Here is a 13,083-nt window from a genome sequence, read left to right as displayed (position 1 = left end):
TTTCAATGTAAAGGATATCGGATATTGTATATGTTATATCTACATGGTATTAGACATTTTGGCAAAAATTGAAAGGCAAGATACGGAAACGATGCTAATAACACAAGAGGATAATAATAAGTGGAAGAATAGTAATATGTAATTTGTCGGGGGAAATAAACATACAGAAAGAATTGCGGATAATTATCTACATCATTTGCAGTATTATTCGCGACACGACAGCGAAAACAAGTATCCCTTATCGGTGTGGATCGGTGAACACGAGCAAGTGTTTAGCTTGAGAGGTATAATGTATCTCAATAACGAGGATCGTGAGGAGACAAGCATCGTATTAAGCAGCCGCAGTAGTATGAGTCCGTTTAAAGCGCGGCACGTCGTGCTTAAGGATACACGTGTATCGAGTCGGCGTGGCTCATACGAGTGGAGCCATCTACTGGTCTCGATAGGAAACTTTCGCAATGCATTCGGTAAACTAATCTCCACGGCTGTCTATAATTCTGTATTATCCGCATACGGGAGCGTGACTGCCTCTTTTGTGCATTCCTCTTTCGTAATAGCTTTCCGCCCTTTTTTTTTTTTAAAGGCAATAAACGAAAATCAACTCTAGATTCGTTTAAAATTGCTGTCTCTACGCGACGTTCCAAACAAAAAGCAGCGAGGCATATCGACGTTGTTCGATCGGACGATCGGCGTGCTAACAGGCTTTGTTTTTTAATCGCAACGCGGACAGCAACGTTAGAACGACAGATCGATAGTCGATTACATATCTATGAATTTTTAGGGATCTTACCGACGAGAATGGCGCTAAGTTATTTTTGAGATTTCAGTTAGTTCGCGACTACGGGCGACGCTGGTTATTTTTGTTTCGCGCGACTGTGACAACGGCGAGTTACGGAGCCATTTGTTGACACTAAAGGAGGAGCGCTTTTTAAAGCCGCGTGAAACACGAGCGGTCATTGGTATGCGATCTAAAGGCTCTTTTCCGTGCCTGCTTTGAAAGCGGTGCTCGTCGATATCGACACGCACCGGTGAATCTATGCTCTCTTATGAAAGTTATAAACTAAAAAGTATCATCGGTGATATAAAAAAGGGCGGGAAAAACGAGGAGAAAAAGTAGAGAATATCGTCGGCAATTGAATCGGAGATAAATTTCTCCGATAACGAGGTAAATCTGCTTACATACGTTTTGCAGATTAACGACGTGGAAAAAATTATTTTTAGAAACGTTACCTCGACTCCGAACAGTTGCAGCCGATTCTACTTTAAAACGTATTCGAAGTCGCGTCGTACAACTTTTTTTAAGCTAACGACAAGAATAAATCATTTTAAGAAGAAGCTCTCCTTAATTTCAGTAGAAGATTACGCGGTAATAACAGCGGTGTTTGAACGGTGTGGAAGCAAGAGCCGGCACTCGACTTTCACAATTTCGAAAGGTGACGCGTATAGCCGGTCGAAAGGTCTGTGATTACTTTCCGACGTAACCATCGTTTCGCTGCCTTTAATTGGCACCGCTACACATACACACACGTGCTTTTCTTTCTTGAAATTAGACCGGGATGCGAGTGGCAATTGTCATGCCAGAGAGAGCCCAATTACCGACGGACAAAGACGTAAAGGCCTTTAAAAAGAACATAGACAATTTGCGCCGGAAATGGGTTACTTTTTTCCGCTCGACCGTACGCTCTTTCATTATTTCCGTGGAATCGAGATCGTACGAATCGTCGGGTATCGATCAGGCTATTAACGGCAACGATGGGCCAATCGGGTGGAATATTCAGGAAATTGTATCGTTTCTTAATCTTCCATCGAGGCGATAGGCGTTTCGCTAACGAACGCTTCGTTTCCTCTCGATTATTTAAACGCAACCGTCCGGCTTTTGTCAGCGCGAACATTTAATTACCGACAGTTCAGAGAAATCCTCGGCCCTTCCTACCGATTGCCGCGCGTTCAAGCAAGAAGTACGAATTAATTAATAGGTTTTTTGGTCGCGAGACGCCGCTCGTGCTTCGAAACCGATCGTCGATAACCGTCATCTGGTGGGAAACGAGCATATCGAAACGAGCTCGTATAACTTGCGAGCGAAAAAGTTGAAGGGTTCTCGGCTTTCGTTCTTGTTGGATCTGGAAACGTAGTTAGGAGCCGACTCGTGACACACGAACAGATTTTCGATGACGTTCGATGGCGCGCTCGCGCTCGCGCTGCCACGACGGTCGCACACACGCGGCCGGAAACTCTCCGCGACGCACGAGGAGTAACCCCGATTCTCGGAGGAAAGAAGGTCGCCACGGAAAGTTCGCAAACTTCTCATCTCGGACGTTTATACCGGCTAGAAAGGACGGGACAAAAATAGCCTCGTCTTTTAAGGTCGCGATGAACGCCCTCGCCGGCTTAAATTCCCTTCGCCGGAAGTTTCTAAGCGACGAGAAACCGACGAGATCATCGATCTTCTCCGAGAATGGAGGGAAGGGTGGAGAAGGAAATGAGGAGAAGAGAGAGGCAGATACGCCAGACATTATCGTTCGAGCGGAAGGTTCGAGAGAACAAGTAATTTTAGTGAGCGTCCTTCATAAGAGACGATAATAATTCACTTGGATCAGTTTTTCGGCCTACATGGTCGCCCTCGTTCAGGATATTAGGCCCAAGATGAGATTAACGGAATCACAAGCTCGCGAGCTTCGCGAAGATTTACTGGATGTTTATCGCCTCGCTGGAAACGCGCTGTCCCAGGAGAGCCAAGGAAATTCGTTAGCAAGTTTCGCCGAAAATTACTCGGTTGCACCCGTTACATGGTACATCGCGTCCCTTAGAATTACGAGCTTGCAATTAGTAACGCGGTTGAAGCAGAATCTTCGTGTAAATCTCGTGCTGGTTGAAGAATTTACATAGTCGGTAAGCGAGGCAGCGGCCGGCTTCGAAATATTCAGGTGAAAGATTCCAGAGCCGGTAAATTAATGTCGGACGCGCGAATCGTCTCTCTCGTCTTGTGTGTCAAAGGCTAACTAAATATAGTTGAAAATTCGAAATCGTTCGGCGCTCAGTTAACGTCGCGCCGAGCCCTGTGAAATTTATATTTATCCGATATCGTTACACGCTCTGTTCGTTTCTATCCCTTTGACTTCGACTCACGGCCCGACCGACAGATTACGACGAGGCGCGTGTGTACGCGGTAAACGTAAAGTGGAAGTAATTCACTGCTATTTCATGGCTGTGAATCGGCGACCTTACTCTCCTTAGGCGTTTAATTCGTGTCATTAAACGCTTTTAACCACAATTTAGACGACCGATTTCGTATATCGTCTATAATAATAGATAGATCAATTTGCGTTCCGCCACAGAGCATAAAGAAACTCCAGCAAAGAAACACGTATTACGTTCCACTATCCCCTTGAAGTTTATTCGACAAAATTTCATGGATCTTCTTCCGCGGAATCTGATTTCCATCTTGGTATCACCTCGTTTCACCGAAATTACTAAAAATTAATACCAAGGGCTGGGGCGCGTTCGTGATTGCAATAGGATGAATGAAAGGGAAAGGTAGCGACGACCGCGGCGAGGAAACGGCAGATCGATAAAAAGGATCGGTCTTATCAGCGAACGAACTCGTGACTCGGTTGTCAAGAGTTCTCGACAGATGGCGGGGTTCGTAGCGGCGTAGATGCATCGGGTGCACGTGCATCCGTTCCTCCCTCTTTCGTCCTGTACCGCCCCGCTGCAGGCCGATCTACCAGCGAATCCCACCAACGACGTCCCACCGGTGACGTCAAGACGCATTGCGACATATCCCTCTGCCCCGCTTTCCTGCTTGGCCTGCACTCGCCTCGCACTCGCCTCGCCTCGCTTTGCTTCTCGCGCGTATCCCCGGTAAACAGTCGGCACGCTCTTTTTTCTCTTCTCTTTCGAGTGGTCGAGCACCCCTCGTCCACCACGGACTTCGTGGTTACCGCGGAATCGATGGATTCGCTTTTACGCCTCTCGTGTCTTTAAAAAGCTGCTCGGAAAGATTGAGAATTCGGCGTGCTTTAGGAAAGATCGTCGATGATTTATTTTTTTGGAAATGTAGTTTCGTCTCCAAATGCAAACGGCATGAAATGGAATACGATAATACAGATTTGATTTAGATTTCGAATAATTTGGAGAAGGGCGACGCGTTTCTAAGTAATGTAACGTAACTCGCGACTATGCGAATTGAACGCGGTTTCGTTCTTAGATGAAAAACCACGAGGAAGAGGATTCGCGGAAGAAAGCGGGTAATGCCTAGGCTGAAACCGCTTTACGAATAGACGCTTGACAACGAGCGAGTTTTCCGTTCTGACGTTTCCACTTGCTGTTATTACGGTTTGCCTACCAACGCTCCGTTGAATGTGTTCTCGCTTTAATATCCCTTTCCTTTCTAGCGTGGGGAGGCAGAGTGCACCGGCGCGAGTGCACGTGCACCAGCGCGCTCGTGTCCTAGGACGCCCCTTTCAAGAGTGCGACGACACTAAACCGCGTTCACTCGGTCTCATGAATTTTGACTAACAATAATGGAAATCGCCGTAGAAAGACCATTGAAATTCCAATGCCAAACAATCTCCCGAAAAAGACGCCTCTTGAGGCGAGAAATATCGAAATAAAGGATAGCTGTCGGTAAATAGAGAATAAAATCCGCACGAGCGAATAAAACACTCGTATAAGAACGATAAATTCGCAGACAGACCGGAAAGTGGGTATTACCAACTGTTCTTTCAGTGCAGTTATCGGAAGAGCCCGTTTCATCTGGCTGCCGATAAGTAAACGAATTCAGACAGGAATTCTGTAGAAACCAATTGTAAAATCGTCCGATAGTACTGGTCTCGGAAAGAATCGGTTTTCTCGGTAGGTAAAGTCTTACTCGTTGATCGAGTCAACGCGTCATAACAAGGAGAACGTAAAATGGTATCAAGTAGCTATTGACTTGCGAGGATTCGTTTCGTCCTCGGCGTCGTTCTAACGCTGCGATTATGTCCGATTACGTAACAAGAGTTTAAAAGGTATTTCGTCAGATTCAAAGTACCACCACTCCTTTCTCCACCCAATCCTTTAACTCCACTGCTGTCGAGAAAATTACCTAATGAATACTTTATAACCGTCAACAGTAGCGTCTTACGCTTCGCGCTGCAGTTAGATGGTCTTTCGCCGATCTCCAGCTTCTCTGTCTACGAATCCGCGATTAGCCTGTCACCCAGCGTTGACCGACCTCTTCCGGCAGAGAATACCGACGTGACTTTTCACGTGGCACTTTCAATGTTCGAGGCAAGCGATTTGCGGCGTGGACGTCGCGTCAATGACACGACTAATTAGATGTATACATACATACTACATATTCGCTGAAACGAAGGCGCTGGAATCGGTCGAGCGAATGGCTGACGTTTTGTACGTCGCATCGCCGACGATACAGCGGCATTCTTCGCGGGCTGCAGATGTTTTTAAAACAAACGAAAAATTTCGAGGCAATGGCAGCGATTTTCGCAGTGCGGCCTGGCCGCGTGATCGATCGTGCAACGACTGCATCCAGTTAACGTCATTGCGCGCACCTGACGAAATTTCGGTCCCCCACAGTTGGAAGAAAGGTTCAGCTAGCTATCCGGTGGATCGCTGGCAATCGTCGTTCAGCAACAGGAATCGCGTGGCTTCGGAACGGCCAGCACGCAGCCAGCAACGCGTCCCTGTGTCAGAGAATGGGAATTACCTTGGAATTTGGCACGTGGAGAATGCGCAGAATGGAACGTCCACCAGACTCGGTCTCCGGCTGCGTATCTCTCTGCCGCGGAGCTAATTAGGCTGCCGCCATGCTCGATTATCGCGTCGAATGTTACCTGACCTCCGCTCTGTTATTACTACCGTCTATCGGGAAACTTTGATCGCTGTTAACGGGTATTGTTATTATTTATTATTACCAAATTTATTTATTTATTTATATACTTATTCATTACATATAAATATACGTTTATAATAGGCGTTGCAATGTCGCAGAATTTTGAAGGTTATGTTACGAGCGAAACAAAGCGAAGTAGGACTACGTCGTTAAATAGAGAAATATGTTACGTTCTAAATAATTTTACATATCGTCAACACCGAACGTCTAAAATTATGAAAAGATGCAGAAACGCGATGAACGTGATCCGATAATGCGTTAACACGTGTACGTGCCCTGATAATGGAGTTGCTGTTTCTGATATCGTACGCGAAGAAAGTAACCCGGAAAACCATAGCATTACGCAAAGACCGCGAACACGCGCTAAAATTTATAAGCCGGGAAAGCTGAGTGCGATCGACGAAATTATGTAAAATTTTAAACAAGATAAAAATGTCGGCAATCTGTCTCCTGTTTTCCAGCGATAACCATGTTCAATCTACGTAGTACGGGGTCGTAATTATGATCACGAATATGCATAAGGCGAATAAGAGAACGAAACGCAAAAAGATTTACGCTACGTTTTTTCGACAGCATTGCTCTACTTGCATCGACTATACACTGGTATATTTCGAATGGGATAAAACTAAAAAATCGTAGAGGGTTCTAAGAGCGCCAGGATTTCTAAAATCCTTACACATTTAATTTTCTACGTCTTCTGCTCATCCATATTCATGTACCTTCTTGTATTTTATCTTACGAAATCTATCCTTTGTCTTTAGTCGTTTATTTTTTCAGACGTTGAACCCTCTGTCTCATTTCCGCTGGAAAGTAATCTTCGATCAGAGCCAGGGCTAAACACGGCTTCCACGTTGTTCTCTTAACCCGTAGACCAGCAGGCGAGAGAACGGTTGTTTTTAAATTAGCCCTAGGTAGAATCGTATGTTTGCGTACGCTTAATCACGAGCACGTCACTCTGTGATAGCGGGTTATTTTATGCAGCGGGTCGTTGCACGGAACGCAGCTTCATAAATTCAAACGGGAACACGTGGAACGTACGTGATAGATTTACAAATTTGATCGGTCGCCCGTGTAAAAGTACTTTATGCCTCTTCCCTTTATGTTTTTTCTCTCGTTACCGGGGAATTTCGGACGCAGACGAGCGTAACGGATCCAATCGCTTCCGTATACCGTAAACGCTTACACGGATCGCAATTAAACGCGACGTAATTGTTTTTAAAGCTTTCTCGCGGCAGCTTGTAAACTGAAATTCTCTTAAAGCGATGATTTCCCGCTAAACCGATCGAGCGGCTGAACCGAGTTATCAAAATGGTGCGCGTGCATCGCCATCCTTGTCTAATCCGTTTAGGATTATCAAAGAATGCCACGTTAAATGGGAATAACTTTTCTGCACGCGTATCGAATGTGAAACTTCCACACGATACTACGTTATTATACCTTTGTCCTACCCGCTAACTGCCGATCGCTCCGGCCGCAGTAAACAAGAAGGTCGGTCACGCGTCGAGTCATTTAGCTGTTCAGTCGTGCGCTCGATCTTGCGCAAAATGTATGCGTTTTGTGACACACGAAAGGAATTGTGAAATGATAAACACGTTTGGACACAATTAATACTTTGAAGATGTCTGGGAAGTAATTATGATCGATTGATCGGTGAACAAAAATGATTTATTATTTGAAAGTGGGCAATGTATCGGTAAGAATTTGTAAATTAATACTTTGTTTAAATTAATAACGTTTTGAGAAAATTAGTGATCTTCAACTGTATGATATTTTTCGAAACAATGAAACACAATGGTAAACACAATATCGCTACCGTCACATTATCGGAAGGATCTATCGAATCACTGTCCGCGATAATAACATACTTCGCACTATTATCAACAATATTAGATTTTCCTTTCACTTACACGATAAGTATAAGAGTTTTTTCATTCTTTTAGAGAATTAGATCCTAAACGTGTGAACGTAACGAAGAATTACACGTAACTAAAGTAAGAAAATATTGAGGACAACTGAGTCACCCAGATCTCACAAAGGACATAACCTAACAAACAAACACTCACCACACTAAAGAAATAAATCAATCAAATTCGAAGATGGTATCCCACTGGGGGTAGCCATCCACGTGTTATATTATTATACCACTAAGCTATAATATTTTACCAAATGTCCTACTGGACAAATTGTAAAATGTAAATAAATAAAAAAAAAAAAAAAAAACTGAGTCACGAGCCAGGCTCGTGTTGTTTACGTTTGGTCCGAACGAAATACGAGTCAGGCTCGTGTTTATTGTTTTTCGCCGAAATTTCTTACCACGAGTCTCACTCGTTGTAGGACAAAGGATTAAATTAAGGAAATATTATTTAAATAGAAAAATACGCGTATTTGCCTGTACAAGAGGTCTTCCCATTTTCACGCGATGTATCGCATTTGTTCGAAAGTTAGATTGCAATCGGCATTGCTTAGATCGTTTTTGAAAAGAGCGTAACTGGTAGCGGTTTACTTTACTCGGAGACAGGGAAAACGACTCGAATCAAGTGAGTCCGCGTTTAACAGATTAACAGACTGGGAATCTAAACCATTCACCAACGATGCTTATGAATCGCAAAACCTTGAAACGGGGTCGAATCGTGCCCGTTTATCAATGGCGGCCGTGGCTACGCCGCGTCTAGTGTCTACCCTATTTACCACGGGAAATGTAGTTTCTGGCGTTTCGCCCGTGGCCATTCCATCTTGTCGTTGCCAGGCAGAGCGCTACCTTCGTTTCCAAAATATACTGGCTCTTACTCTACCCACGCTCTGTCACATATTCAAATATGTCAGGAGCGTAACGATGCCACATCGACACCCCTCTATGCCTCTCCTTTCCTTCTCACGATAAAAGTCGCACGAAAAATCTCGATGAGCCACCACACCTGCGAGTGTCTGGAAATAGACGCGACTGTCTTTCAACGTTCATTCGTTCTCCGTTAATTCGGAACTGCGGCTTTTTAAGGAATCGCCAACCTTTTCTCTTCCGCCGATTCAAACCTCTGCACGAATAATACAGAAATTGGGAAGAAATTGGAAAAGCTATCGTCTTTGAGAAGATCGCGCAGAGGTTTTATACAGAGGAGTAATTTTAATCATCGTTTAATCATCTATCAGAGCAGAAACCGGGTCAGAAAAATTTTTCATTCGTCCCGTTAAATCGCTACATGCGACGATTCGTTCATTTTCAAGAAAGCACTTGCTCGTTCAGGCTGCTTCCGATCGCTCCGCTAGGCGGCCGAACCTATCTACGTATATACGCGTAGTATATGCAGGCACTGTAATTTATAGGCCGTCGCCGCGACCTCTACTACATAGACACCTGGGACGTTAAACTCCTCTGTTCCTCTCGCGGAAGATTAGCAGAGTCCATTAAGATTGTTATCTGGCCATTAAAATCTTAACCGCCGTATAACCTGCAGCCTATATAGTTTACACTGTAACTTGGCGGTACTTGAGAATGTAGGAAAGCAAACGTGTCAATAATATTTCGTAAATTATTAGGTTAATGATAATAGAGCGCAGATGACTGACGTTCGAATGGGTGAAAACATTTCATCAATATTTTGCCGACGGTTCGTGCCTCAACGGTCCCGTGAGTTTTACGTCACGAACGATTTGTTCGAAATTGCGAGGATTATTAAACGTAAACGATCAACTCGGTCAAATATTTATTCGTTTGGTAAATATTTCCATATATACGTACGTGCATAAATATGCAGCAGACCGTTTGGAAACAACGTTCCATTAAATCGTGTTGCTTATCTGTTAATTAACATAAAGCGATGGTTGTTGCTGATACGAATGCACGGCGAGTTCGTCACCTGCATTGGTAACTATGCTTAGAATAATAAAACTTGTGCGCGGAAACGAGTGCATCGGAGGGGTCACGGCAATGCGAAACAATCGAAGCGTTATTTCGCATAATATTCGTCCAGTATCGTGTCATCGACTAAGAAAGATCGTTATTCAGTTTCAATGGTTATTCGTTTTCCGTTTGTCTCTCCCTCGTAAATTAAGTACGTGGATATCGTTTTAACACGAAGGGAAGCACTTTACTTTCACCGAAATCTACATTTTGAACTGTGCGATTCCCGCAACCGGGCACGCGATATTTTCGAGACTCTGTTGCTCTTTCCCCCCCTTTCAACGTATAGTTGCAGCCGAAAGCAACGGACGACTTTGGACCTCGGACGATGTGTCGTTCAAACTATCATCCAGTGTCGAACGATTTCTTCGTTTCACTGGACCCTAATGGCTGCTGCCGCGAGCATCGCCTTTCGAACTCGGCTTTGCTCGATTGAAAATGAAAGGTCCTGTGTTTCGTTGACGCGTGCAGTAGTGTCGCCGATTACGAATCGAAAGCGAGATATATAAAGACAGGATGGAAAAATAAGCAAGCGGCGAAGGAAACCCGATCGGCAATGCGCAACAATCGGAATGGAAAAAAAGTCTACCCGAAATTTGTCATCGTTAAAAATTGGATATACAGAATACACTGACTGTAGTCTACAAAGTGTATACTCGTGAATAAAAGAAAAGAACTTGGTGTCGGAAGTCGTATGGTCAAAGAGTGAAGGATTAGTGAGTCATTGATGACAATCGTACGGTGAAGAGATCGACGGTAAATCATATTGAAAGTTTGACCCTTTGAAATCATAAAGCTGGTTTCTCGATTTCTCGCTCGGTCGGTCTTAAAGGGTCGTTTTCGGCAAGTAACGAGTACACGAAGTAGAGATGTGTTTCACGAGTCGTGTTTCTATTCTTTCAGCGAATTGTCCGAGAATATTTCATGGTATTCCAGGCCGCTTTGTCTGTGAAATGTCTTTGCGACGTCACAGATCTACGAAGGCTTATTTTTTTCCGTCTTACTAGCACTCCTTGCTCGTTGAATTGTGCAAATTTCGTTGAATTTCCGGTGTGTGTAACTAAATGATTAATCACGATGCATGCTGGCATGAGAGGCGCTTTCATCGGCATGAGGATGTTACCGCGACACCGACGGATATCTTCGGAAAATAAAAAAAGGTAACGATCGGCTTTTGTTTCCATAAAGTGTACACTTTGCGATGACGCTTCCTAAGAGTTTGAGAATAATCGTGTGAATTGTCAATCGGTCGAGTTTGCCAATATCTTTGATTTCGTAGGAGCAAAGATACGCTAAAATATCATTTAAAGGTTTATTCATTACAAGACAGATATTGATGGCTTCCGAAAAGCTTCGAACCTTGATTTATACGAGAACCCTTTCCGCTGTTCAATGAAATGGTACTAGCTAATATTATTCAAATATCTTTTGTACCGTAAGCAAGGAATTCAAGGACACTTGTTTCCTCCCACTTACATTTTCATTATCAGAATACTTTAAAGTTTGGGTAAATATAGATTGTCAGGGAAGATAAGTGGTACGGCGATTATTCTTGGGAAGCTGCTGCCATCTAACGCAAACTTTAGGAAACCGATAAAGGACGCGCCCGACCTTGTCGACACTAATGCAGGTGCCAGATAACAATTGCAACGTGTTCATTCGCCAAGCATTTGGACGATACTTGGCGATACTTGTTTTTCATTGAAAATCTCAAAGAAAAAATATAATCGATCGACTTTCAATGACCGACTCGTTAATAACTTACCCTAATTTTTACTTAAAAAATGAGACCGTTGCGTCATCTCGTTTGCAAGAATCGATATATACGTCGATACAAAGAATCATAGAAAAACGTACGCCCGGATTGGCAAACAAGCTGGAACGTTTTGTCCAACTGTGTGCATATATCGCCTCTCGGCAATCGAAACGATAGAATCGCACAGGTCGTATAATAGATCCGAGTATACCAGATACACCGTGACAACCGCTATATAGGTTGTTCAACTTGCATACAGGCTGAAATTGATTGGATAGTTTGCGGTCAGTTCAGGCTGTGTACGAGTGTACACGAGCGGCGAGGAGGATCGCCCTTCGAGATGAACAAGGCGTATTCGAATCGAACGCCAACCGGTCGAGAGTTTCTATGCGCTTTACCGAGAATTTGGCAAACAACTTTCGCGTTCTGGCAGCTCTACTGGACAAGCTCGAGTACATCGTTGCTTTCGTGTAGATCGTTTCGCAAAATTACCTGCGTCAGACACCTCGGCGTCACGGTGGCCATTAACATAATCGCTATGCAGTTCTTTTAGACTACTCCACGCGGTTCGACCTACGGATATATATCCTTCGGCCGTAAAAGTTTTACGAGCTACGAGGTAGGCTTTGACATTCGCAAACAATGTTATTTGCCTCTATCGCGGCGCTGCGTTTCGCCCGAAATCTGCTAACTTCGTTCCAAGAATAACGCGAAATGCTTGCAGCCATTCAGTTGAGCATATTTTCTTTACGTTTGTCGTTCCTTCGCTATTCTTCTTATTATCTTAGCGGTCGAACTAACGCATTGCCGCATGCGATTTCACGGTTTCTACATTATCCCGGTCGGTTCGAACAAAGTCGCGGCCGGCAATTTGACGAATGCCGTTTAAGGAAAAAAAGGGGCAACTGAACTGTGCACTATTGACCCAGGTCGAGAATCGCCTGCAAGTAATCGCATATTTCCCCCCTCGTGCACCGCTGCAACGAACATACCCGTGCATTTATTCTCCCTACGCATGTCACGTACATATTTACCCTCTTGCTGCTTATTATATTAATCGCTGCTGTGAAAATATCTTCGACAATCGTTCAAGGCGCGTTGCTTTAATCAACGTACGCCAGCTTAAGCTACCCGACTTTCCCGTAAAAAGGATCATTTAACAATCGCGCGATAACCTTCGGAAATTGAACGCACAATCTGTCAGAATAATCGAACCAAAGATATATTTTCATTGCTTACTGTCGGTAACTGGTTATTCGAACAAGTTCCTTTGTAGTAATAGGTTTCGATAGGCGATCTTGAATACCAAGCGGCATGTTTGTACATTTGAAACCCGACTAAGCTATAGAACTGAAACGGCTTGCGGGCCGACTAGCAACCCGTCCAATAGGTCGTCGTACGCGAAACTGTATACGACTTGTCAACCGTTTCGTGTCACCTTGTTAGCACGTGTTCCACATGGCACGAGGTCGGCCAACATTTTGCTTTTTGTTCACTCGCCTCCATTGACGATTATGAAACCGTAAACGCCACTGC

General features: G+C 44.2%; 1 protein-coding gene across 8 annotated transcripts in view; it reads left to right on the top strand.

Moving 5' to 3' along the window:
- The window catches only part of LOC126869923 (potassium voltage-gated channel protein Shaker), a 200,209-nt gene that overhangs the window by 51,293 nt on the left and 135,833 nt on the right, over positions 1–13,083 (top strand). The window contains exon 1 of one of the 8 annotated variants that reach the window (XM_050627185.1): positions 10,596–10,951. The exons of the other annotated variants lie outside the window; for them this stretch is intronic. Within the exon in view, the coding sequence (XP_050483142.1) occupies positions 10,869–10,951 (83 nt within the window). The 5' untranslated portion in view covers positions 10,596–10,868. Of the gene's footprint in view, positions 1–10,595; positions 10,952–13,083 lie in introns of those variants that run through there. 8 annotated transcript variants of the gene reach the window in all.

The sequence above is a fragment of the Bombus huntii genome, chromosome 1, assembly GCF_024542735.1.
Source record: "Bombus huntii isolate Logan2020A chromosome 1, iyBomHunt1.1, whole genome shotgun sequence".
In the NCBI taxonomy this organism is placed as follows: Eukaryota; Metazoa; Arthropoda; class Insecta; order Hymenoptera; family Apidae; genus Bombus; species Bombus huntii.
This window is presented reverse-complemented; position numbering and strand designations above follow the sequence as displayed.